At 49.1% G+C, this 24,869-nt stretch overlaps 1 protein-coding gene across 1 annotated transcript in view; it reads left to right on the top strand.

Annotated features, from left to right (window-relative positions):
• MN1 (MN1 proto-oncogene, transcriptional regulator) overlaps nt 1-24,599 on the top strand; it is a 193,883-nt gene extending 169,284 nt beyond the window's left edge. Inside the window, exon 3 of the mRNA XM_073312320.1 lies at nt 21,944-24,599. Coding sequence (XP_073168421.1) covers nt 21,944-22,131 — 188 coding nt within the window. The 3' untranslated portion in view covers nt 22,132-24,599. The remainder of the gene's footprint in view (nt 1-21,943) is intronic.
• The last annotated feature ends 270 nt before the right edge of the window (nt 24,600-24,869 follow it).

Here is a 24,869-nt window from a genome sequence, read left to right as displayed (position 1 = left end):
ACAAGCTGTCTGCAAACAGATCCCATAGATGCTGCTTTAGAGAGCACACTAACGTTATTCACACTGCAGTGTTAGTCTCATCTCCTCTGCTGGCACTTTACACAGAGGAATCTCGTGGCAGTTCAGCTTTTGCATTGACCATAGGAGGTGATATATGGGTATGCAGGTCTATGTGTCTTGCTTCTCTGGGTGGGCACCTGATCAGGTTTCTCAAATTGGGGGTCCGTACCTCTCAGCTATTAAAACAATGTTCCTAATTGGTTGAGGGAGTTTGAATTTGTGATGTTCTGACGTTCCCATCTACCAGCATCATTCCCCCTGTGCTGCCTGATCCCTGTGATGGGCTCTCTTTCCAGTGGCTTTTCATTTTACATGCCCCAATGGCAGAGTGGTAGATATGCCCAGAGGAGGAAGAAAGGATGCGTTCTTCTCACCTGCACATTGCCCCTGGCAATTGAGACATCTCATTCCTGAAGATTAAAACCTGTCCTCCCTTCTCTCTGACCATGTCCCACCTCCCCACAACATGTAACTGCCTACAGAGCTTTGTGGAACATAGGGCTTGATGGATGAAATCCGTCTGAGCTCCACCCACTCCAATGTCCCATCTCTGACAGAGACCAGCACCAGGTGCTTCAGAGGAGGGTGCAAGAAACCTTACATTAGACAGATATGGCCCCCCACCTGCTCCAGGCCTCCTCTTATTCCCTTTAGCAAGAGAGTAGTTTAAATCCCAAAGCATGAGGGCTTTAGTAGCTCTTCCAAAATGTATGTTCACACTAACTGTTATAACTCTGGATAGTCTTGTTATCTATATAAATGTTCAGTCCTTGTTTGACTCTTGCTAAATGCTTGGTCTCAGTGACTTCTTGTGGCAATGAGTTCCACAGCTTAATTGTATATTTTGTGAAAAATAGCTCCTTTTATCCATTTTGAATTTCCCACTTTTCAGTTTGAGTGTTCTCTTGTTCTTAAGCTGTGAGACAAGGAGAAAAGAAGCTCCTGATCAACCTTCTCTAGACCATTCATTATTTTATATACTTTTGTCTTGTCCCGTCTTCTAATTCCTTTCTTAAAGTAAACAGTTCTGAACCAAAGTGGGGTGCCTTTTCACCTGGGGTGCAGCTGTAGATCCCTGCCGTACTCCAGAGACCTAGACCCAGTTGTGTTCAAATATCTGCCTTTGCCAGAGAGTGTTTGAAAATGTATCTGTGATAGTGAGAGATTTTTTCATTTTTCTGGTGCTTCCCTTCGTTAATTTCCTGGTTGTAGTACATTACTCATGGATAATTAAGGGTGAGCTATTCATACAACATTTAATATTCAAGTGCAGCCAAGAGGAGAGAACAATAAGTCAAGGAATTCTTTTCAACAAGACATTTTGGTCTCGAGATGAGGTGGGGTGTTTGCTTTTTTTCCCGATGGCTTTGTCTACCAGAGTATAGTGCTGCTTCCATTTAAGTGTGGTTCTGAGAACTTCATTGTTTGATAAAATACAAACAGGACATTAAATTAGGGGGAATATATTTGGATTGCCGTTCACAGAAATAGCCAGTACTACTCACAATTGTCTTTAGCTAACGTTTCTTAAATTGGGGAATTATGTTAGATTCAGCTAAGAAATGCTCAGAGTGTGTTAAAATTAACAAGATTGAAGTCTGTCTAGGAACAAAATTAATGCTAAAATGCCAGCACTAGAGATAAGGACATTAAAACAAAGCCAGACAGGGTAGTCACTTTGGGTCCAGGTGAAGAAGAGCTGAGCTGGTATTTGGGGAGCCTGTCCTGAAATTGCTCACACTTTGTACAGTGTATCAAGTAAATTAATACATTTCAGCCTCTAGTGTTCCTCCTAATCGCACCCCCTTCACACGGTGGAAACAAATGATTTGTCATTATAAATGGAGAGGAGAGTGAAACTTACAATCTGTCTTCTCACTTATTCATAGGCAGGAGAAATGGCTGTGATTTAATACGTCGCAGTCTCTGTCAGTCTCGAGTGGCTAATCCTCAGCGTTGAGCCCCATATTTTGACACCTGCTTTTTGACTGAATGGGTCAAATATCTCTACTTCCCACTGATGTTACACTATTTGGGCTGCCCCGTATGTGACATCCCCATATACCCAGAGTGTGATAAGTCTTAGCTCTGTAGGATCCACAGAGTCGCCCTTCTGTGAGTAAGCCCTGGTTTTGACCATCACTTCTGTATGACGCTATTATGGGATATTGTAAACGAATAAAGGAGCCCAGGAGTGTGCTCACATGCTCACTTGAATCCTAGAGGGAACTGATATAGGCACATAAGCAGGTCTTGTATACCCCGTTCCACAGCAGTCAGTAGCATGTGTGTACACACAAACATCCACTCCATACCATTCTTCTTCCCCACTCCCAGCTAAAGCAGAACCCGTCCCGGGGTCAGAGCAAAGCATCAGGCATTCTAGTCAACAGTCAAGCCCCAGTTTCCACATGCTGACGCTGTGGTGATAGCTAAAAGGAGTCTTGCCTTTCTGTTCAGGTGGCTTCATGAGCTCTCAGGGCGCAGCCAGAAGAGTTGTTGTGCATGGGATGTGATCTGAGCAGGTAGACCTGCTTTGTAGAGGGAAGAGGAAGGTCAGACGTGCCTTTCTGCCCAAAGTTTGGCTGTGAAATGATCACCTCTGCAACAGGGTATTAAGGCCTGTCTCTTCCGCCACCTACAGAAAAGTTTCCTGTATTGGTCCAACCCTGGCCTCAGTAACGGTGGATGCAGAGTTTCTTGTTTCTGCTCACTGGACGTTCCCAAGAAATGGAAAAGCATGTGTAAAACTGCCCCCAGTTAAGATGTCCAGTGGTTGCCATTTACAAGGCAGCAACTGCGAGCAGTTACTTCACAGGTATATGTGAGCTAGCACAGTTTATTAGTATTTATTTCCAGTGCACCCACAGTGTGCTCGAATCTATTCATACTCAAGTTCCTGCCCCAAACAGGAAATGGCAATCTATCTGCTGCTAGCAAATGTTGACATTTTTATGGCAACTACTGTAGTAACCCTAGTTGGCCAGCTGTATTCTTTGTAAGTGGGAGTTCTATAAATTAGAGAAAAGGATACTAATTCCTTGTATCAGTCAGACATCGAGTAGTTTTTGTTTTCGAAATATGACTCAAAAATCTCTCCCAAGACTTGTTTCAGAGTATCTAACATGTTCCCTCCTGTGCTCACACGCACACACCACACACATGTGCACAGACACATTATTTTGTTAGATGAGCTGACTGATTGGTTATTTACAGGCAGTAAAGGGTAACTGTGTCTTTGGCCTTTCTTCACACAGCTTGCTTAGTTAATAATGACCCCACTAAGTACATCTATTTGTCTAATGGGGCCACTCTTTTCTACTGGTATTCAATGCTCCTGGGCTCTCTGAATCCTGCATACAAACTCCTTCCCCTCTGCAATGTAGCAAAGGGAGGACAAACCAATTCCCCCAGCTTCCTGCTGAAGTGGGGAGTGTAATTAAACAGAGGCACCATATTGATTCCAAATTAAACAGGAACAAAACATATTATTTACTAGTATAATAAAAATGTTAATGTTAACATGAGTTAAGCACAAAGCTTTCGTGACCCCATTGTGTACACTCATTTCTGTCATATAAATAGCTACATTTGTCACTGAGAAATCTTATACAGAGCTATGTGCTATGAACTGGATTTGCATTTCTGGATGTCAGGGCCTGGTTGGCCATTAGGACAATGATTACGCCCAGTGCTGGCTATTAGCCGATATTGCCATTCCCATTTCCAATCCTCATGCACCTTTCCTAAAGAAAGGGGATAAATACTGAGACGGGTGAACATGAATGCCTGGTATTCAATGAGGTATCACAGAAACTTAGTAGAATCAATAGGACACCACACTACCAGAGTACAAAATATACAGGAAGGACAGAGTAAGTGGTGCTGGTGGGGGACTGGTCCTGTAAGTGAAAGAAAGAATAGAGTCACATATAGTATAAAATCTTGAAACAAACAGTACCACAAAAGCTGTATGGATAGAAATTCCATGCAAGAGTATAGCAGTCAGAATATACTACTGCCCACCTGGCCAGGATGGTGACTGTGATTGTGAAATACTCAGGGAGACTAGAGAGGCTACAAAACCAGAAAACACAATAAGAAGTGTGGTTTCAACTATCCCCATATTGACTGGGAACATGTCACCTCAGGACGGGATGCAGAGAGAAATTCTAGATACCATTAATGACGGCTGCTTGGAGCAGCTAGTCCTGGAGCCCACAGGGGGAGAGGCAACTCTTGATTTAGTCCTCAGTGGCGCACAGGAGCTGGTCCAAGATGTACCATATAGCTGAAGCTTTCGGTAATAGCGACCACAATGTAATGAAATTTAGCATCCTTGTAGGGCAGAAAATATCAAAGAAACCCACCACAGTAACATTTAAATTAAAAAAAGGGGAACTACACAAAATGAGGAGGCTAGTTAAACAGAAATTAAAAGGAACAGTCAAAAGAGTGAAATGCCTGCAAGATGCGGGGAACCTTTTAAAAAACACAAAAATGGAGACAAACTATGTGTATGACTCAACTAATAATTAATAATTAATAAAAAAACAAATAAGGTCAAAAAACACTACTATGGCTAAACAACAAAGTACAAGAGGTGGCTAGAGACAAAAAGACACCATTTAAATGCTGGAAGTCAAATTCCAGTGAGGAAAATAGAAAGCAACATAAACCCTGCCAAGTCAAGGATAAAAATGAAATGAGGCAGGCCAAAAAAGAATTTGAAGAGCAACTAGCAAAAGACACAAAAACTAACAGCAACAATTTATTTTAAGTATATCAGAAGCAAGAAGCCTGCCAAGCAGTCACTGAGGCCGCTGGGGACTACTGAGGTGCTAAAGGAGCATGCAAAGAAGACAAGGCCAGTGCGGCGAAGCTAAATGAATTCTTTGCATTGGTCTTCACTGCAAAGGGCGAGAGGGAGATTCTGATAACTAAACCATTCTTTTTAGATGAAAAATCTGATCAACTGTCCCAGATTGAGATGTCATTAGAGGAGGTTTTGGAACAAATTAATAAATTAAACAGTAATAAGTCACCAGGACCAGATGGTATGCAGCCAAGAGTTCTGAAGGAACTCAAATACGAACTTGCAAAACTACTAACTGTAGTGTGTAACCTATATTGCTTAAATCAGCCTCTGTACCAGATGGTTGGAGGACAGCTAATGTAATGCCAATTTTTAAAAAATTTCCAGAGGTGAAGCTGGCAATTACAGGCCAGTAAGCCTAACTTCAGTACCAGGCAAATTGGTTGAAACTATAGTAAAGAACAGAATTATCAGACAGATAGATGAACAAGATATGTTGGGGAAGTGTGAACATTGCTTTTGTAAAGGAAAATCATGCCTCACCAATCTATTAGAATTCTTTGGGGACTCTGAAGAAACGTGTGGACAAGGGTGATCCAGTGGATCTAGTGTACTTGGACTTTCAGAAAGCCTTTATTTAAAAGTCTTTGATGAAGGACCTTGTCAAAGTACGCAGCCTTGGGATAAGCAGGAAGGTCCTCTCATGGACCTGTAACTGGTTAAAAGACAGGAAACAAAGTGAGAAATAAATAGTCAATTTTCACAATGGAAAGAGATAAATAGCAGGGTTCCTTGAGGCTGTGTATTCAGTCCAGGGCTGTTCAATATATTCATAAATTATCTGGAAAAGGGGGTGAGGTGAGGTGACAAAGTTTGCAAACACTACAAAATTGCTCAAGATGGTTCAGTCCAAGGTAGACTGCAGAGTTACAAAGGGATCACACAAGACTGGGTGACAAAATGGCAGATGAAATTAACTGTTGATAAATGCAAAGTAATGTAAATTAGAAACACAATCCCATCTATACATACAAAGTGATAGGCTCTAAATCCACATACTCAAGCAAAAGATCTTTGAGTGATGTTTTCAGAGAACGACTCCATGTGCAGCAGCTGTCAAAAAAGCTAACAAAATGTTAGGAACCATTAGGAAAGGGATAGATATTAAGACATTCTTATGATAAGAAAATATCATAATGGCACAGTATAAGTCCATGGTACACCCACACCTTGAATATGGCATGCAGTTCTGATGGCCTCATCTCAAAAAAGATATATTAGAATTGGAAAAGGTGCAGAGAAGGGCAACAAAAATGATGAGGGGGTCTGGAACAGCTTCCGTATGAGGAGAGATTAACAAGACTGGGACTGTTCAGCTTGGAAAAGAGACGACTATGGGGGGATACTACAGAGGTCTATAAAGTCATGACTGATGCGGAGAAAATGAATAAGGACGTGTTATTTATTCCTTCACATAACACATGAACCAGGTGTAACCCAATGAAATTAGTAGGCATCTGGTTTAAAACAAACAAAAGGAAGTACTTCTTCGCACAATGCACAGTCAACCTGTGGAACTCAATTCCCAGGGGATGTTGTGAAGGCCAAAACTATAACAGGGTTCAAAGAAGAATTATATAACTTCATGGAGGACAGGTCCATCAATGGCTATTAGCCACGATGGTCAGGGATGCAACCCCATGCTCTGGATGTCCCTAAGCCTTTGATTGCCAGAAGCTGGGACTGCATGACATGGGATGGATAACCCAATAAATTGCCCTGTTCAGTTCATTCCCTCTGAAGCACCTGGCACTGGCCAATGTCAGAAGACAGGATACTGGGCTAGATGGACCAGTGGTCTGACCCAGTATGGCCGTTCTTATGTTCTCGTTTAACAGAACAAATGATAAAGTGAATGGAACTCTTGGAAATCTGTAGATTCAAAGAGCATCTGGAACCCTTCTTTAGTAATGTGAGCATAATCCTTGTGTCAGCTGTGGGTAGCAGTAGCAAGCGCCAGGTTCAAGTGAGGTCTAGGGGCTAAATCACTAAAAATGATGAGTTCAAGCCCTCCCATAGAACCCTCTCTACTCCCAGGCTTGAGGGACTGAAAATATAACCACCTGATCCCCTTTAGTGGTATCCCTTCCCTAAAGCACTCAGCCCTGGGTATGTCGATCCACAAATAGCCTTTATTTGGGAGAAATAAAATAAAACATCTGCTTTCATTGCAAATGGAATGAGCAAACGCCCGGGAGCATGGGAGGGGTGAGGTTGTCCCACTAGTCACTGCCCAGGCATGAGGAGCCCGCACTTCGGAGTCCATCTGCTCCGAAGGCCAGTGAAGTCAGCGCCACCAGGTCTTGCTCCAAAGTCTGGTTCTGCAAAGTCTGCTCCTCCTGGCCTACCACTGCCAGGTGCTGGTTCCACGAAGCCAGCTCTACTGCTACACGGGCTAGTCTCACAAAGCCCGACCCACCCACGGGTCTCTAAGCCTCTTGTTGACATTGAGTTTGCTCCCCCATCCAAGTCCAGGCTGACCCACTGTCCTGACACTGGACCTTTCACAATTCCCACTCCTTTCATAAATACCCCTCTGCCCGCCATTTCGTATCACGTCCCAAACCCCAAATGATAGAGCCCCAAACCGTGACTAAAACTGCATTGGGCAACGTGCCAATACGTAAGTGAAGCCTTCCAGAGCTAACTCCCGCCTTCTCCTATGGGGGAACAGAGAGCTCCTTTTCCCTGGAAGCCTTCCAGCTTTGGGGCTTCCCTAAAGAACATGTAGACAGTAGAGCATGGAAGGCCCTTAAGGAAACAGCTCCATTACACGTGAACAATCTTCGCTGGCCAAATATTCCCAGCTATTCTCTGGCCTCGTTTGTGCTGAAGAGAAGTTGCTGGCTGTTGGGCTGAATTTTTCCATATATGCTTCTCAGCAGTAGAATATGCTGCCTGCCTGCTACTAACCGTAATTCCTAGTCAGTACTAGAGCTTAAAAGCAGACTGAAGAGCTACGTGTATGCAGCTAATTGTTCTTAATCGTTGAATTTATATAGTTATAGCACTCACTCGGCTCTCTCATGGGAAAGGGAACGTTACAAATTCCAATTTTGTGATGTAAATACTGTATTCAGAAAATAAAATTAAGTCCCAAACTAACTCTGTGTGTGTGTGTGTGTGTGTGTTTGTGTGTTTGTGTTCAGCTAGCTCCATTGTTACTTTTGCTTTGAACACCATCTGGCAGTTTGTGTTTTGTTACGAAGAGCTAGCGCTGTCTAGCTGCAGTTTTTACGTTTCTTTAGACTGGAGACGAATAGCTTAGTTCTTGTCTGTGTGGGAGGAAGTGGGGAGCTGGGGAAGGAGAGGGGGTCTTGGGGAACATGTCCTTGCGACATGCCTGGTGCTTGCAGGGCCAGATCTGTCTGCCACAGCAGGCTGAACCTTGCCAGGGTGAAGATTCATCCTGACCTGTTTCAGAGCAGTGCATTAGCCCCAGTGTTTACCCTCAGCTCCTAAGCTGTGTTTCTGATGTAATGGTGGAAAGAAGAGATTTGTGTGGCTGAGTATTAAAGCTGGAGATGGAGGATGGTCCTAGAGGTCTCTGGCTTTCCTGAGGTGTAGTTGGGATCAGCACAGATCAGCTGCTGAAGGGCAGTAACTTCCCCTACGGGGATTAAGGTGCTCAACCACGAACTGTCTGTGTTCATATGTACTGCGCAGCCAACACGTGGCCCAGGCTCACTGGACTGAACACTGCACAAGACTCATGAAGGGGTAAAGGAAGCAATGCCGGGGTGCAGGCCACCCTTCGGTCTACAGGGTAGCTGCAGCAGCGGCTCGTAAAGCTGGTTCAGCCAGGCTGTTATCAGTTTGCATTAGGAACCTGAACAGTTGACAGGACTCTCACTGCCATTTCCATCATGGAGAGAGCGAGACATGGAAACCAATGGAAAGAACAGGAGAGACGCGTGCCATTCCTCTCAGAGGTAATCACAAGGCTAGCAGCAATGGGCTGCGCAGAAAGTGGCTGCCCAAACTCACACCATTGCAGGAGGCCTCCTGATCCTTTTGTGCTGGTGATTTGTCCCCTAGATAGGTGAGTATGTTGATGTCCTGAGAACATCGAGACAAGAAAATCAAGTCAACCGGCTCCTTCTAAGTGAAGAATTGCTGCAGACTTTGGGGAAGTCGTCTCCTAGGTGTAGGCTGTGGCCCACTCGCTGGAGTCAAAGGGGGAGAGTTCTAGCTGGGTAATGGCCCGGCAGAATGTTTTTATTCTGGGGGAGGTGCCGTTGTTTTGATCGTAAACAAGAGAGTTTGTTTTTCTGTACCAGGGCCTCAAAGACAGTTAATTGAAAGCAAGCAGGGAGTTTATTTGTCTGTACCTACAGTGCACTAAATAGAATCATCATGCTCCAGGGGCATTTGGGGGATCATTGTAAAGATGGATCTTCTCTGCATGGCTTTCCAGCAAACTAGCTGTTAGTTAAAGGAGATACTGTTGTTTCTGTTTCCTGCGGTGAATAAAATTAAACAACTCTTTATTTCTGAATGACAGCCCAGGGACCGTACTTGTGCTGGAGCGCCCTATGAAGTGGCTTCATCCCAGTGCAGGTCCTCTGGGGCCTTAAGCCTTCAATTCATTAGTTGTCAGGCTTGTAGGAGGATTCCGCATTAGGCCTTTAATTTAGTGTATTGCCATGGGCTACTGACCACCTGACACTGCTCAAATGTGAGCAAATCTAACCAGGAGCTGGAGCTGCTCTTTCATTTGATGAGAATAACAGAGCGAGCAGGGGCCCCAAGAGTGTTAATCATAAAGGAAAACATATTGAAAACCTGCACCAAGTGACCTAGTTTCAACTAAATATGGAGAGAGAAGGTGATACCATTTTATTTCAGTAGCACGTAATGTAACAATGAAATTAGAGCATCCGAAACAGGCTCCAGCCAGATGGGCTGTGTGCATTGAATGAAGTTGTGTGATGAGGGGGTCGAATATTTCTTTCTGTTACATTGCAGCAGTAGCTAGTTGGCACATACAGATACGGGATGGTGGAGGGCTTCTAGGCATCGGTTTGGGATGGGCTGCATAACTCATGGCATCACCTCTCCCAAGCAATAGAGCCATCCCAAGCATATGCCAATAAAACACACGATCTTTACATGGCACACCATCCGATGCCCTCGCCCTGCTCTTAGACCTGGGTCGACGTATGAACTTATGGCACGAGATACCTAGTGGAGCAGCTGGTGATGTGGCAGGATGGAGCTGCATGAGGGTCCAGCACAGGAGCTGCAGAAGTGCTGCCCGTCAGGACTGAGTTGTGTTGATAATGTGACACAGGGACGCTGACACCTTCCTGCACTGTACTGTTCTACCCAGTGTCCTACCCGGTGTCCTAGCTACTCTTGGCAATCGGAGAACGCCATTAGCGCCATTCAGAACATCCGCTTTCCTCATGTCAGACAAAGCAGGAAGGTCAGTGCCAAACACAGCCGAGCTTCCACTCACACGGACATGGGTGGTACTTGGAAGTCCTCACTGAAAATGCTCCCTGCAGCCTCCTGCCTGCCTCCTAGCCCATTGAACACCAGTAAGGCCCCACAGTCCGAGTGTTTCTTGTGCTAAAGCGTTTTCACACAGCACAAGTGTTTGTTCTTCATTTACAAATTCACACTCCACTCCTGCTGGCCATTCTCCGGCCAGATGGGTTCAGCTCCCCTCTGCATGAATCGCACAGATTTATTGCATTATACTGGAGCTTTGCTGAAGCTCGGCTGATTTCTTTAAATCTTCTTTTGGGGGCGATTTGGGGGAAGGAATACAAAAATCCTCTGCAGTCATTCCTGTTGACTGCAGTGACTGGTGAGGCAGAACTGATCAACTGCAGACTTCCCTGCTGCTGAACTCTGCCAACAAAGTGCTTACATCTGCTTTTATGCTACTAGGAACTTCATGGACTGGTTCCCCCTCCCAAGAGTAAATTCCAGCAAGGTCAAACCCCAGAAAGTTGCCACTTGACACCAGCAGCTTGCGGAGACAACGTTGCATCAGAGGTCTTCTGGAGCAGGAGGTCCAACATTATCACACAGTGCCGATAACCCAGAGCCTTCCCCAAATGAGCTCATTGTAATTCTGCTTGTTTACTACAGCAGCTCTTGCTTTATTCCGTAGTGATTTCTGCAGTGAGAAAAGGGCTTTTTTCTGTTTGGGAGGAACGGGCTGTGCAGTAACTTGCCACTCTTTGGCCCATCAGTATTGGTCTGTCTGTCAGCACTAACAGGGATACACCACAAGAACAAGTCAGAGAAATCAGTCTGCTACAGGCAATGCCAGGGACACATTCCCCTGGGCAGCAGCCCGGGGCTGTTACCCCGACAGTGCCAGGCTGGGCTGAGGCATTGTCTGTTTCCTTTGAATCTTTTTTTTCTCCTTCTTTCACTCCCCCGTGCCAGCAGAGCACTGGGTATCGGGTTTGGCGGAGTCGATGAAGCCTTGTTTACTGTCATGTATTTGGAAGAGGCACACCACAAAGCCCTCTGAGGGGGTTGCATGAGAAGCAGCATATAAATAAATGCCATGGACAGTGAAGCATCCATGAGTCATGCCCGTAAGCTTTGTGCAGGCTGACGTATGGCAGAGCTTAACAGAGATATGGTGAGGAGAGGCAAAACTTGCATTACAAATTTTGTATTTCAAGAGATGTTGGGCCAAGTTCACTTTGGTGTAATGTCATTGGCGTTGCTGGGAGGCTCAGGGGCTCAGCAGCTCTAAGAATCAGGCCCTGGATTCATGGCTCTGCATAGATTTAGAGGTGTAACTTCAGGCACCCAAGTTTAAATATTTTAACCTAAATGACTTGCCCAGAGCCATGCACTGAGTCCGTGGCCGAGTGGGGATTAGGGCCTGGCTCCCAGGCACGAGCAGTTGTAAAGGCTGGAAATGGCCCAACTTGATGATCACTTTAGATAAGCTATTACCAGCAGGACAGTGGGGTGGGAGGAGGTATTGTTTCATGATCTCTGTGTGTATATAATGTCTGCTGCAGTTTCCACGGTATGCATCCGATGAAGTGAGCTGTAGCTCACGAAAGCTCATGCTCAAATAAATTGGTTAGTCTCTGAGGTGCCACAAGTACTCCTTTTCTTTTTGCGAATACAGACTAACACGGCTGTTACTCTGAAACCTGTAAAGGCAGAGTTCTCCTGTTGGAGCTGACCATGAATTTCTGACCCATTCCCGCTCCCTCCACAGATCACTGTTGAATAATGCCCACTCGTTCTGTACATGAGCATTGATGGAAACGCTGCTCAGGGAACGGCTGCTGAATATGCAGCTGAGTTCACACATGCTCTGCAGTGAGGGAGAGAGAGGGGAGTTCTGTTAGTGGTGATATGGAAAACCTACCACGAAGCAATGGCTGAGGCTGGAGGGCTTTTTGCAGCCCGGTCTTGTAGAAATCTGGGGGTACAGCGAGAGCACTATCCATCGCCGCCTTTCTTTGTTTCCCACAGTAAGTCACGAGCCTCACTAGAGGATTCTATGGCAAAGCTGTTCTGAACGCTGACTCCTCGGAGACACTTTGCACATGAAGCCGCTGGTGAAGCGCTGTCCCTAGCAGACAAAATGGTAGAGACAACCCACCAGGCCTCGCCATGTTACACTCGCGCCTGCACAGAAGCTGGTCTTCCCCAAAGGAAATATCTTCAAGATGTGCACAAGGTGCTTGCCGTCTGCGAAGGGACTGCAACTGGGCCTGGTTGGAGGAGCATCTCCTGGGCTCTCTCAGACACAGTCACCAGCTGAGTTGGAAGCCGTCGTCCGCATGCAGAAAGGAGACGAGGTTTAAAATGATTTCTGCTGATTTTCCTCCCCTTTTTCTACCTCTTTAAGTTAGAGCGCCTGCAGTGCTCTCAGGGGAGGGGCAGGACAGCCAAACAGCCGGCTTGTAAGCAGCAAAGTCAACAACAATGCCTTAGCTGCTGGGTGGTGAACGGGGTATGTGGTACACCCACTTTCCTAAGTACCTTTACATCATTTGTTGACCAGTGAAAGCAGAACAAAAGGCCTGTGTCCGCTAGGTTTTGGAGATGGTGGCTGTGTCTATTAGGGGGACCCAGAGTGTGAAGTGACTGCTCTGAGGGTGTATATTTTCTTGAACATAATAAATGACTATTCGTAGTAATATTTGTTACGGTGATTAATACTTTAATTTGTGTGGAAGAGCGTTTGCAGAAACATAACTTGCGTCTCCACAAGAGTTACTGTTCATTTTTCAGGAAATATAATCAGTCCAGACAAGGCCTGCTGAATTGTGGCCTGGCTTGGCAGGCTGGGTGTGAAGGATTATGGACTGTCTCCGATAGAGCTGTCTCCTTTTTAATCTAACTTTGCAGAGCTCTAATTGCTTGGACTTTTAACTGAACAGAAGATGGTTTCCATAATGGCACCCTATGAAATTGTGCCTTGTGCTGCCCTGGAATGCTGCTGACTTGGGTGCTGTCACTCCAGCCCCATGGCGGGCTGGGAGGGGAACAAAGGGGGACCACCTTGGTGGCTTGGCACTGTACAAATGTACAAGGAACTGTGGTTCCTTCCCCAAAGCGTTTACAGTCCTGTGCAGAATCAGACAAAGCAACACAGTGTGTCAAAGCTGGGGAAAATTTTCACCTGCAAAACAAATTTCCCACTGAAAAATGGGATTTTGTTTAACGCTTTTTCAGGGTGGGTGGGGAGTCATTTTATTTTCAGTTCAATGTGTTGGGCTTTTTCAATGACAATTTTTGTTTCATTCCAAACGGAACTTTTCAGTTTGTTCTGGTTTTTGAAAACAGCATTTTTCAAAGTGTTGATGTTTTGCACCATCCCCCTTTTCACACTGGAATGAACGCTGGCTGGATTTTTGGTTTGTGTTTTTTCATGTTTTCCTTCTTTTTGTTTTTCATTTCTGCTTTTGTCATCCTTGTTCAAAACATCTCCAACACCAGAAAATCACAGATTGGAAGAGGGGAAAACCAAACAAACCTGCTGTATCACAATCCATGCGGTGGGGGTCAGTGGCAACATGGGGGGAGGGCAGGACAAAACTCTGAACTGTTGAATGGTTTCATGGTTTTCAAACCCGAATCAAAATGCAAAGTTGTGAATGACAAATTGGCGTTTTCAATTTTTTTGCGAGAAAAAAGAAAAAGGTTCAACCCAAGTCTCCATATCGTGGCCTGTTCGGTGCCATGTAGGCCCTGGCCTAGCTGGGGAAGATGGGACGCGGGGCCGTCCTAAGGGGAGTGCCCCGAGACAGGCAGGTGTGCAGGGAGGGCACCACTGTGCTTTAATGTCTCATGACAAGCCGCCCCAGCCTAACGAATCACAGACCGTCACTCTCCTCCAGCACTGAACAAGCAGATTTACTAGCCCCGGGTAAAGGTACCAGCCCCAACACAACTCGGCCTCTCTGCTTCATGGCAGAGCTTCTGGCTAGAATCCTCCCCTTGCCCCACGTGGCACGTGGCTGGTCACACAGCCTGCACTCCCAGGTGTGGAGTAGGCCAAGGCCCGTGTCTTACCAGCCCATGGGTGACCTGCCCCCAGAGGCATGCAGAGGGAGCATTGCCAAGTTCCTGTCTGGCCCGGCCGGCACTGCTTGGTGTGGGTGTCAGAATGCCAAGGTGTTGGAGGAATCTGCAGAGCTCTGAGAGCGTGGGAGGAGAGGCTTGCTCCGGCCAGGGGCAGGGAACAGGATAGAGAAGTGGGTAGTTGTCTGCAGCCCGGCTGCCCAGCCAGGAAGGGGGCAGGGTGTGGTGCTGCCCTAGGCTTAACTAGAGCGTTACAAAGTGCTGGTTTCTCCCTGCAGTTCATGCCTGGCCATCAGCCGCAGCCGCACGGCAGCAGCAGCAGCAGCAGATCAGGCTGCAGCCCCATGCACCCATCCGGGGTGTGCACTGACAGCCTGAGTTCACTGCTGCAACGTTTATCACCAGTCACTTGTCTGTCTGACCCTGATGAGGTGGCAGGGCCATGGGCTCCATCCTCCAGCAGCTGCCCTGGCCATGCCAAGGAGATGGCCAGCATGACAGCCTGCTGACCGCGTGGGAGCACAGCCTGAAGCCCCAGCAAGGCTCTGGCACTGCAGTAATTGGGTACACATCAGTGCCATTATGCAGACAAACTTCAAGGACCTGCCCAGCTTTAATTGGCATCTGGGGGCTGCAGAGCTGGGGGCTGGGTCAGCTCCTTCACTCACACAGAGAGCTTGGAGCTTCTGGGCTCTGTACAGCCCTGGGGAAGGCAGCTCAGGCTTCTTAGGGACTGTGCAAAAGCCTGGTAGTGTGCAGAACCCTTTCCAGGATCATGGCCCATTGTGCCAGCTGCTGTGGGTACAAAAAGGAAGGTCCAGTCCCTGCCCTCAAGAGCTACGGTCTAGTGCTGGAGCATCCAGCCACTGGCTTTCCCAGCACCTCTGGAAGGACACGTCTTGATTCTGCGCTAGTAAATCCTTGTATTAAACCTCTGCGGCCCGGACCCTTTTCTAGTGTCATATCCCGGCAGGTTAGTTTCTCACTCTCCCTGTCTCTGTCTTCTGGTTTCTCTCTGCGTCTCGTGGCTGCAGTCTCTGGCCAGGCTGTGGCAAGCTTGTTAACACGCTGCCTTGATTTGCTGCTTCACATCTTACACACCCCCAGGAAGAGCCAAGCGGGGTTTGTGTTTCTGCAGCGCATGGAGGGACGGGTGTGCCTGCCATGCATCACACCTGCAGGGACAGCGCACAGCACAGGTAACCATGGCTTGCTGTCAATGGGTAAAGGGGCTCCCACCTCTATCGTCCTAGGCTGCTTCCAGGCATCCTAAGTGGGGCTGGCCGATCTTCATTACATGCCATGTGTCTGCGGCGAGAAGGGGAGGTGAAGCTTTTGTTCTGAGCGTGGTCTCTCCCCATTAACTCCTGCGGGACCAGCAGGCCTAGGGGATGAGCTGCAGGGCAGGCCTGTACAAGATGCATTTGGAAGGTGAGCTGCTGGCACGGCGCTCTGGGCACTATGGCTGCGGGCGTCTGACCATGTGCACACGAATGTGCGTGCACCTGGGTATGTGTGCGTTCGCAGGACTTGGTGTATGCTCAGGTGCCCTTGTGGGACGTGTGTGTGGTGCTATGCGATCACACAGGTGTATGCAGGCTTCTGTGTAAATGTGCCCGTACTCTGGGTATGCACTTTTTAGTGTATGTCTCTCATGTTTTTCTGTACTTTAGTGCGTACATGTGTATGCTAGGTGTGTGTAGATATACACGCTAGTATCTGGGGGTGCGAGTGTCTGCACCCACTAGTGCGTGTGCGTGTGTGCACACTTGCACACTCGTGTCCCTGTATCAGTATTTCCAGGCAGGGAGGGTGAATTCTTAGTGGGCCTTCAGCCTCCTGTCAGTTTTGTGTTGAGTTCCTGTTGGAACGTTTGGCTGGGCACGCCGGGATGGCATCGGATGAGGAAGGCTCGTGTGCGTAAGCCTGCGTGGAAGGGGCTTGTGGATGGCATCTCTCTTTGGACAGACAGTGCCAGTCCAAAGTGTTGCTCTTGCTGTGGTGTGCGGGGGGGAACCGTGCCAGGACCACAGGCAGCAGCTGCTGCAGGAGGCAGGGGGCACTAGAAGAGAGTGACCAAGTCTGACACATCGTGGCACCATGAGTGACATAATATTGGTGCCCTGAGGGGCAGCTTGTTCCGAGTCTGCTGTGGCCAGGCCGGCCCCATGGCTGTGTCTCATCTGGTTGTGACCCAGCCTTACCTTCCTTGACGTCTCTGTTCTGTTCCCCCGGCAGACTGGTGAATGGACTGGTGAACTGCAGCTCTGGGAGCAGGATGAGAACGCCGCCCAGAAAGGGGTGCTTGCCTGCAATGAGCAAGTTATGCCCTGGGGCTTGTTTCTGACCCGAGGCCTGCTGGAGGCCCTGCTCCATCCCTGCTGCTCTGGGGTGGGGTCTCCAAGGGACAAGGTGTCGGGGGGCGAGGGGGAAATCATGCCTGCTCTTTCTCATGTGCTCTGACACCAACCTGCACGCAGGCACGGCTCCAGCTTGTCAGCAGCACCTTCGGCTGGCTTCGTAAAAGCAAAGCACCCCCTGTCCTCCACCCTCACCCTCAATAGCTTAGCCCCAAGTAGGCTCTCCACTGCCTCAAGCAGAGATGGGCTCTGTGGGTCTATTTTGTCATGCATGACATTGAATAGAACTCAGCTTCGTTCCTGCTCCGGGCACTGCACGGCAGGGTCCAGAGCCCAAGTACCAGCGTCGGGTACCAGCAATGCACATTCTGTCTAGCTAAGTGCAAGAGCCAGAGAGTGTCCAGCCGCAGCTCACACATCATATAGAACCCACTTACCAAGGGCCCTGCTCTGCAGACTTTCTGCCCTTGCACTGAGCCGCACTCACACAATCACAATGGTCCTGTCTGGCTGTGGAATCTGTGACCTGATGAATTCAGTGGAGTGACTCATCTCCTCTGGTCCCCTGTGTAGAACAGGCCACAGGACATCCCCAAAATCATTCCTAGAGCAGTTTTTAGAAGAGCATCCCTGAGAAAACTCCAGGGATATGGACTGATCCTGTCAAAAAGTGCCACTTCCACCGGACCCAGAAAGAGGGCAGACAGGGCCTTTTAAAGAATCTCCTCAAAGGAACATCACGCCTAATGCCACAGCCTTTGTTCTGGAGGGGCCAGAGCTCTTGGAGAGACCTTAGACAAGAGTTCCCACAGAAGTACTCCTGTGCTAGTGAAGTCAAAGATAATTTATTGTAGCCGTACTATACTTCTCACTGCCCTGAGAGGCACGACTCCAGCAGACCTCAGGGTTATCATGCTTGGGGTAGATTTACAATGCAGTCCTTTCCTGTAGGTAAATTCTGCTGAATGTGCTGTACAAGGCTGGCTTTGTTCTGAGGCCTTGTATTCTGAGGCCTTGTATTCTGAGGCCTTGTATTTGTTCTGAGGCCTTGTCTATTCGACATTGGTGAGGCCTCATCTGGAGTACTGTGTCCAGTTTTGGGCCCCACACTTCAAGAAGGATGTGGATAAATTGGAGAGAGTCCAGCGAAGGGCAACAAAAATGATTAGGGGTCTAGAACACATGACTTATGAGGAGAGGCTGAGGGAGCTGGGATTGTTTAGCCTGCAGAAGAGAAGAATGAGGGGGGATTTGATAGCTGCTTTCAACTACCTGAAAGGGGGTTCCAAAGAGGATGGCTCTAGACTGTTCTCAATGGTAGCAGATGACAGAACGAGGAGTAATGGTCTCAAGTTGCAGTGGGGGAGGTTTAGATTGGATATTAGGAAAAACTTTTTCACTAAGAGGGTGGTGAAATACTGGAATGCGTTACCTAGGGAGGTGGTAGAATCTCCTTCCTTAGAGGTTTTTAAGGTCAGGCTTGACAAAGCCCTGGCTGGGATGATTTAACTGGGAATTGGTCCTGCTTTGAGCAGGGGGTTGGACTAGATGACCTTCTGGGGTCCCTTCCAACCCTGATATTCTATGATTCTATTCTATGATTCTATGATTCTATGAGGGGGAGTTGCACAGTGGGGTTAACCAAGTGGACTACACACACTATAAACAATCTCAGATGTACAGAACACATATCTGTGGAGTTTCTCCAGGTCAGTACCAGGCACCAACACACCTATTCCGCCCAGGGCAAGAGACGTCGACAGAAATGGGGAATGGATAACCCATGCGCCACTGTCAGGATGCTCAGAGCATTCGAGAGCCTTGCTCAGAATGGAGACCAGGCAGGGTCTTGCCCGTTGCCTGTCACTGCTGGGGAGCACACAGCTGTGTCCTTTTCACTAAAAAAACGAAGGAACTGGATGGTAGGGAAAGTGCATGCTCTCTCCCGGAGCTACGCCGCAGGCTGACATGTGCCCCTCATTTACAACTCTCCTTGAAAGCCCCCATTTCCTGATGCCTAAAATAGGTGAGTCAGTAACGTCCCTTCGCTTTAGCTCCCTTCCAGGCCAACTCTGGCTAGGTAGGGGAGCAGCTGGGGCTTGGATAACAAGGGTTGTGGCAGTCACTGCCTGCGCACTTTGCCGTCTCTCACATTGTTTTCCCCCACCCTTGGTCTCTTTATTGTCCTTTTAGCTTTCAGCTCTTCAGGGCAGGGCCCGTGTGTCCATCAGCACAGGGCCCTGTGAGCGTGCAGGGCTCGGGGTGTGTGCGGGTGCGCACAGTGTGGGGATGGCTAGTCACAGCAGAAGGACTAACGAGCGGGCTGGAAGTGGAGCAGGGGGCAGGCTAGACGCCAGAGAAGGAAACAGTGACGAGCCGAGGCAATGGAGGAGCCTATGGGGGGGCCAGGCTCCATTTCTGCAGGGGTCGGAGAGCTGGGCAGCCGAAACACCGATGGGATGAGGCAGGGAGGAGTACGAGCCCTGCAGGAACTGCTGGGTGACCCAGCTGCTTTGCTCCTCCAGTCCCTGACACTAGCCGTTCAGGAGGGGCTGGGTCACAGAAGTTCCCTGCACAGAGCTCATTGCAGGACTGGGCCAGAGAGCTCAGCGCATGGAGTAGGGCTCTGCAAGGCCCAGCCGTGGCCCTGCGTGCTGCGTATTTGTTACTGGGCTGCTCCACAGCTTTGGCAAGCAGAGGAGCACCTGGCTGCATAAAAGGCGGGGGTGCCAGCTCTCTACCCGTCGGAGATGGACTGCTTTAATGGCCCTCCTCCTTGGTACGGGCTCCAGGCTCAGCTTTTGGTCTGGTGGCCTGGCTATCTGAAGGGAGCGTGGAATGGAGAGGCCATATACCGGGCGTGCAGCTGCTGGCTTCCAGCTCCTCGTGTGCCAGCGGGGTTTGCAATGACAGCTGCCTCGAAACACACTGAAAGGCGGCTTCCAAGCAGGCAGCTCTCAGTGAATTGGGTATTTCTCCGACATTGAGCGTTGCTTTCCGTGTTCTCCCAGCCCCTGTGAGCAGACTGCACAGCTGGGGCACGCACATGTGTACACGGAGCGTCACATGAAAGACAGAGGCATCTTGAAAGCCATAATAATGCTGAGTGCCAGTTAGGGGATTTGTCACTGAGAGAGCACTTTACAGATAGAAAGAACTTATTAACTAGTGTGACTAACGGCTTGCAAGGGTTAACCGATGCGTGTTTGTTGTTCTTTTATCTCTGTCTCCCTTTTCTTCCTGGTGGCTCAGGCTCAGGCAGGTATAGGTGTGAGCAGCAGCTACTTGGCTAATTATATGAGTACCATAAATAAAGGTTAATCTACGGTAAAGCTCACAGCAGCCCCCAGGAACTCTGTGTATCGAGCCCCAGCAGCCGGTGCTGCGGAGGTCCTGGCATAGCTTCCTTTCTGCCCTACTTGCCACTGAGATAGTGAGGCTGGATTTATTTTTCTGTTCCGGGTTCTGTTATTCCTACCTAAGTGACAGTGAGTTTTTGAAGATAAAGCTTTTCAGTGCATGAGGCGTACGGATAATTAACGTCTCTGTCAGACAGACTACTCATGGCAAGATTGATTGACTGGGAAGGTCATAACGCAGAAGCCACCCACATGAAACAAACAGTCTAATGTTAGACTTCAGCTTAAGCTGAGAGTTGGTCAGCTGTCCACGGTCACAGTGGGGGCTTCCAGTCATCTGTCAACACGTGATTGATTGATGTGGACACCTTCCAATCTTATTCTGATTATTCTCAGCAGCTTGCCTGGTGGCCATTTTTCAGGAGTTGGCAGCGTTCAGACCTCCAAGACTCCATGCAATGACTGCGTTGGGATTAACCCTTTCCTTTGATCTGAAATGTCTTTGTTATGGGGAACAGCAGCAGTGCACGAGGGGATGATTGTGTGTATGAGCCCTGGTTACAGAAGTGGAGGAAATACACGGAGAGAGTCCCAGAGATTATATGAGAAACCCAATGGTTTGTCTTTCAGACATTTTTGATGATCTTGGCCTGAGTACAGCAGCCAAACTGGGGATCTGTAGAGGCCATTAGGAGCAGAACAGATACTCCAGTTTGTAACTTACTTCTTCATTGGTCTGTCTTTTATGGGCAGTTTACTTGAATGTGCCTGAAAGTCACCTCGGCAGGGGATAAACATCCTGTAAACATATACAATGATAGGAGCGAGTTTGGAATTCACCGGAAGAATTGGGATTCAGATTCAATCATTCGGGGAATGATTCTGAGGGGGAGAAAAGGAAAAGAGTTTTAGGACAATGTCTCCGTGTACAGTTGTTTCCATTTCACTAGGAGAAAGGAGTTGCTTGTGCGCTCTCTGCGTGTACATATGTAGATGTCCAATGTGTATGTCTATGTAATAATGTACATATACGTTCTGAGCACCCAGGTGTGTACCTACGTCAGTGTGTCGGTAACTATAGACCTGTTACTGTGTGTGTCCAGAGCACGTTCAGGTATCTCCGGCTACGTGGGGGCTGCCTTCTCTAGTTCCTTTCTCTTCAATGTTTTGACGAGCTGCAGGTTAGTCTCTAAGGTGCCACGAGTACTCCTTTTCGTTTTTCTTTAACTTTTGATGAGGGCCCCGGTGCCCAGCTCTCTTGCTTTCCTGTGCACTTTCTATTAGTGGCGTTAACATTCAGAACGGACCCACACGAGCCTGCCAAGTGCCTTTCCTCAACAAGGACCTGGATTTGTACGTAACGCAAGGGCATCATTTCATTTTGATGGCAGTATCTAAATGACTTATCTCGACTTAGCCGAGCTGATGCTGGGCTGTTGTACACAAGGAAATCTGGAGATCCTGTCGGGAGATCCAGTGCAGTGCGGCTCTGAGTGTACGTGCAATGACACTGACAAATTAAGACACAGGTGCAGCCTACTGGCCCTTTAAGCTGACACAGTGTGTGAAGACATTGCATGCAAAGCTTGTGTCTGGATGCTGCGACACCAGGGGCCTGATCCAGCACCCCTTGAAGTCAGGGAGTCTTCCCACTGACTACAATAGGCATTGGGTCTGGCCCTAGATGTGCTTCTCTGTGTACGCCTGTGCTTCTCTGGCCTTGGGTTGTATTTTACTGATCCAGTCTGCTCTCCCATTCCTTTCAGGTTGTGATTCATTCCAGACTCAAGCGGCTCTGCTCCCAGACAGCACCCCCAAGCTGCACCCCCCCAGCCTCGTTGCTGAACGTCTCAACGACTCCAAGGAGCACAGCACTGTTCATGGCTGTGGGGCAACCCGCTCAGAGATGCTGTATCGGGCCGGGTCGTTGGCAGCTGCCCTGACCTGTACATAAGTGAGCACGGGCTTCCCAAGCCCTGGGTGGAGCTGTCAGGCTCACAGCAGGAGGAGCAGAGGGCGGAGATCTCAGCCGTTCTTTACTGAGCTGCAGAGGCACTGTGTGCATGCTGGTGGGGAGGGGTGGGCCGCGTGTAAATGGATCTGTACGGTATGAAGTGGGGAGCTGTATCCATTTATGGGGGTTAATCGGGCAGAATTGCCAGCTGGTTTCTTTCAGAAAGAGGCTGATTCTCATGTGTGTTATCTACAGGCGGGACGTCATTTGCTGTGGGGCAAAAGGGGACAGATGCCCCTCCGGATGATGGTTTGCTCCCCACAGACTTTTCATAGGGCTGTACGTCACGTCTTCCATGTGTCCCCCTTCCCCGCTCCTCCCCCTGACTTTGCAGGATCTAATGTGATTACATAGGATATTTTATGTGCTGACACCCCGTCTATAGGGACTATTTAAACAGGCTGGGTGTGCTGGCAGGGGGGCAGGGCAGCAGCCCCGAGAACTGGGGCCTCTGCTCATCCACAGGCCAGGTCAGCCTGGGCAGCAGCAAAAGCTGCCCATGTCTTCTGCATTGAGGCTCACTCTCCTAGTCTCCCCAGGGTCCCCAGGCAGCTGCCAGCATCCTGGGCTCTGAGGGCTCTGACGAGGGCCCCTGTCCCTTCGGCACTGGGCTGAGACCCCCCACCCAGAGGCAGTCCAGTATTTCCCATTAGCACGCTCTGACGGGACTCTATTATTGCACGTGGAGCCCTGGGTTAGTGCTCCGCTGGGCTCTGCGCATATTAACGTCTCCGACCTGGCGTCACTCCTTTACAAACATGGACTTTTCAGCTGGGGGCTCCAGTGATTTGCCGCCCCTGGAGAAATGGAAGTGAGTCCTCGATGGAGGGGTGCAGCTGCAGAGGGCGTAATGCCCTTTTGTTCAGTATCAGGCTTGGCTCTTTACATCTTCAAAGCACTTTACAAGGCTCGCTCCTTCCAGCACCCCTGTGGGTCGGGGAGGGAGGGAGCCATGGGGAGCCTCATTCAGTGACCAGCCCAGAGCCAGAGAGGGAGACAGTGAGAGCCGGCGTTAGGATCAGGAGTTCCTGGCTCCCTGTTCGGAGGTCAGACCACGAGCCCCCCCTGCTTCCCCGCCTGGCTGGCGGGGGCTCAGGTGACTCTCAGCCTCTCGCAGGGTTAAACGCTGTATTGACTGAGCCCTAGTCCGATGTCACTTTGAGGCTGTCCGATTCCCCCAGGCTGAACACCCCTGGGGCTGCCTTGGGACACCCTGCCCCTGGGAGGCCTGACAGGCGCCCCGCCCCGAGCTGGTGAGCCCTGCACCGTAATCCTCTGGCAGCATCACTGGTGAGTCGTTACAAACATCAACCCTGCCCACCCTTCCCCGGGGCTTGGCCCAGGCAGCCCTTGTTGGCTGTGGGAACGAGGGCCCAGGAACTGGCCCTCGCCCTGCAGTGGCACATGGAGCTCGGAGCACCCGTGTCTGACGAGTCAGTGGTCTCCGCACCCCGGAGCTCACCCTATTAAAGTTCTGGCCACATTAAACTGGCAAAGGCTGAAATGCACCTCGCCACGTCCAGGCATGTCTGTGTCGCCCCACCTGTGCACACACACACACACTCACACACACACACAGAGCCTAGCCCTTGGGGCAGCTGGCTCTGCCTGGTGATCCACCCCGATGTTCATGCTCAGGGGAGCGGAACTCCTGGGATGGTAAGAAAACGGAGCTGTTGAAAGCAAGTGGATTATTTCTGTATGGGCATTGATCAGCCAGGAATTCCTGACTCTTGGGGCTCGGCCGGGGGCCCCCATAGCTTGGCGCAGCACAGCAGCCGGGGTTGTAGGGCCCAGCTCTCTGCTGACTGTCCCAGTAAGAACACGAACACGCAAACTGCCCCAGCCCCCAGAGAGCTGAGTGGACATGCCCGGGTTAGTGAATCAGCCCCCGAGAGGTAGACCATCCTCCCATGGGGCAGATGGGGGACCGAAGCATGGAGCAAAGAAGTGACTTGCCCAGGGAGGATCATGTAGTGAGTCAGGGGCAGAACTGGGAGGAGAACCCAGCTCAGCTTCTGCTACCCGGCTCTGTGCTGTGAACACAGGACCCTTTCTCCTCGCCTGGGGCAACACCTTCGCCTCTCCCAGCTCCGGCCGGTAGGGGCACACTAAAATATGCATTGATACTGAGTGCACTCAGTTTAGCTCTCTGGGTCCCCAGCGTGGATTCTGACTGACAGACCAAGAGCAATGGTTTCAGAGCATTGGTGCAAGTCACCTGTCTAATGGGATTGCAAAACAACGGAAGCATGCCAATCTCTGCAGTGTAGCCTGTCCTGTTGCATTTCCTCTGCTCCATGGGCTCAGCCTCACCAGCAGCACTGGAGTGGCACATGCAGACGCTGGGGACATACCTGATAACGAATCCCCACTGCCTGCGGTCATGTGCGATGATGATGATGTAACATGGATTTGCATAATTAAAAAACTTCTTTTGAACAATGGTGCTGTGGGCTGCCCTGATTCCAAGACCTTGATCCCTTGATTTTCTATTCACTCATTTATCTACAGCAAAGGCTGCCTATGCTTTGGGATACAAAATGGTTGCCTGCCAAAACCCAAAGTTATTCCTTAGTTGTTCAGTGGTAGTAATGTAATACATTTATGTCCGTCACTGTCACCTGTGGGCCAGGTTGATCGAACCACCCCAGAAAAACGGGGATGAAGAAAATAAA

The sequence above is a fragment of the Lepidochelys kempii genome, chromosome 15 (genome assembly GCF_965140265.1).
Source record: "Lepidochelys kempii isolate rLepKem1 chromosome 15, rLepKem1.hap2, whole genome shotgun sequence".
NCBI classification, from domain to species: domain Eukaryota; kingdom Metazoa; phylum Chordata; order Testudines; family Cheloniidae; genus Lepidochelys; species Lepidochelys kempii.
This window is presented reverse-complemented; position numbering and strand designations above follow the sequence as displayed.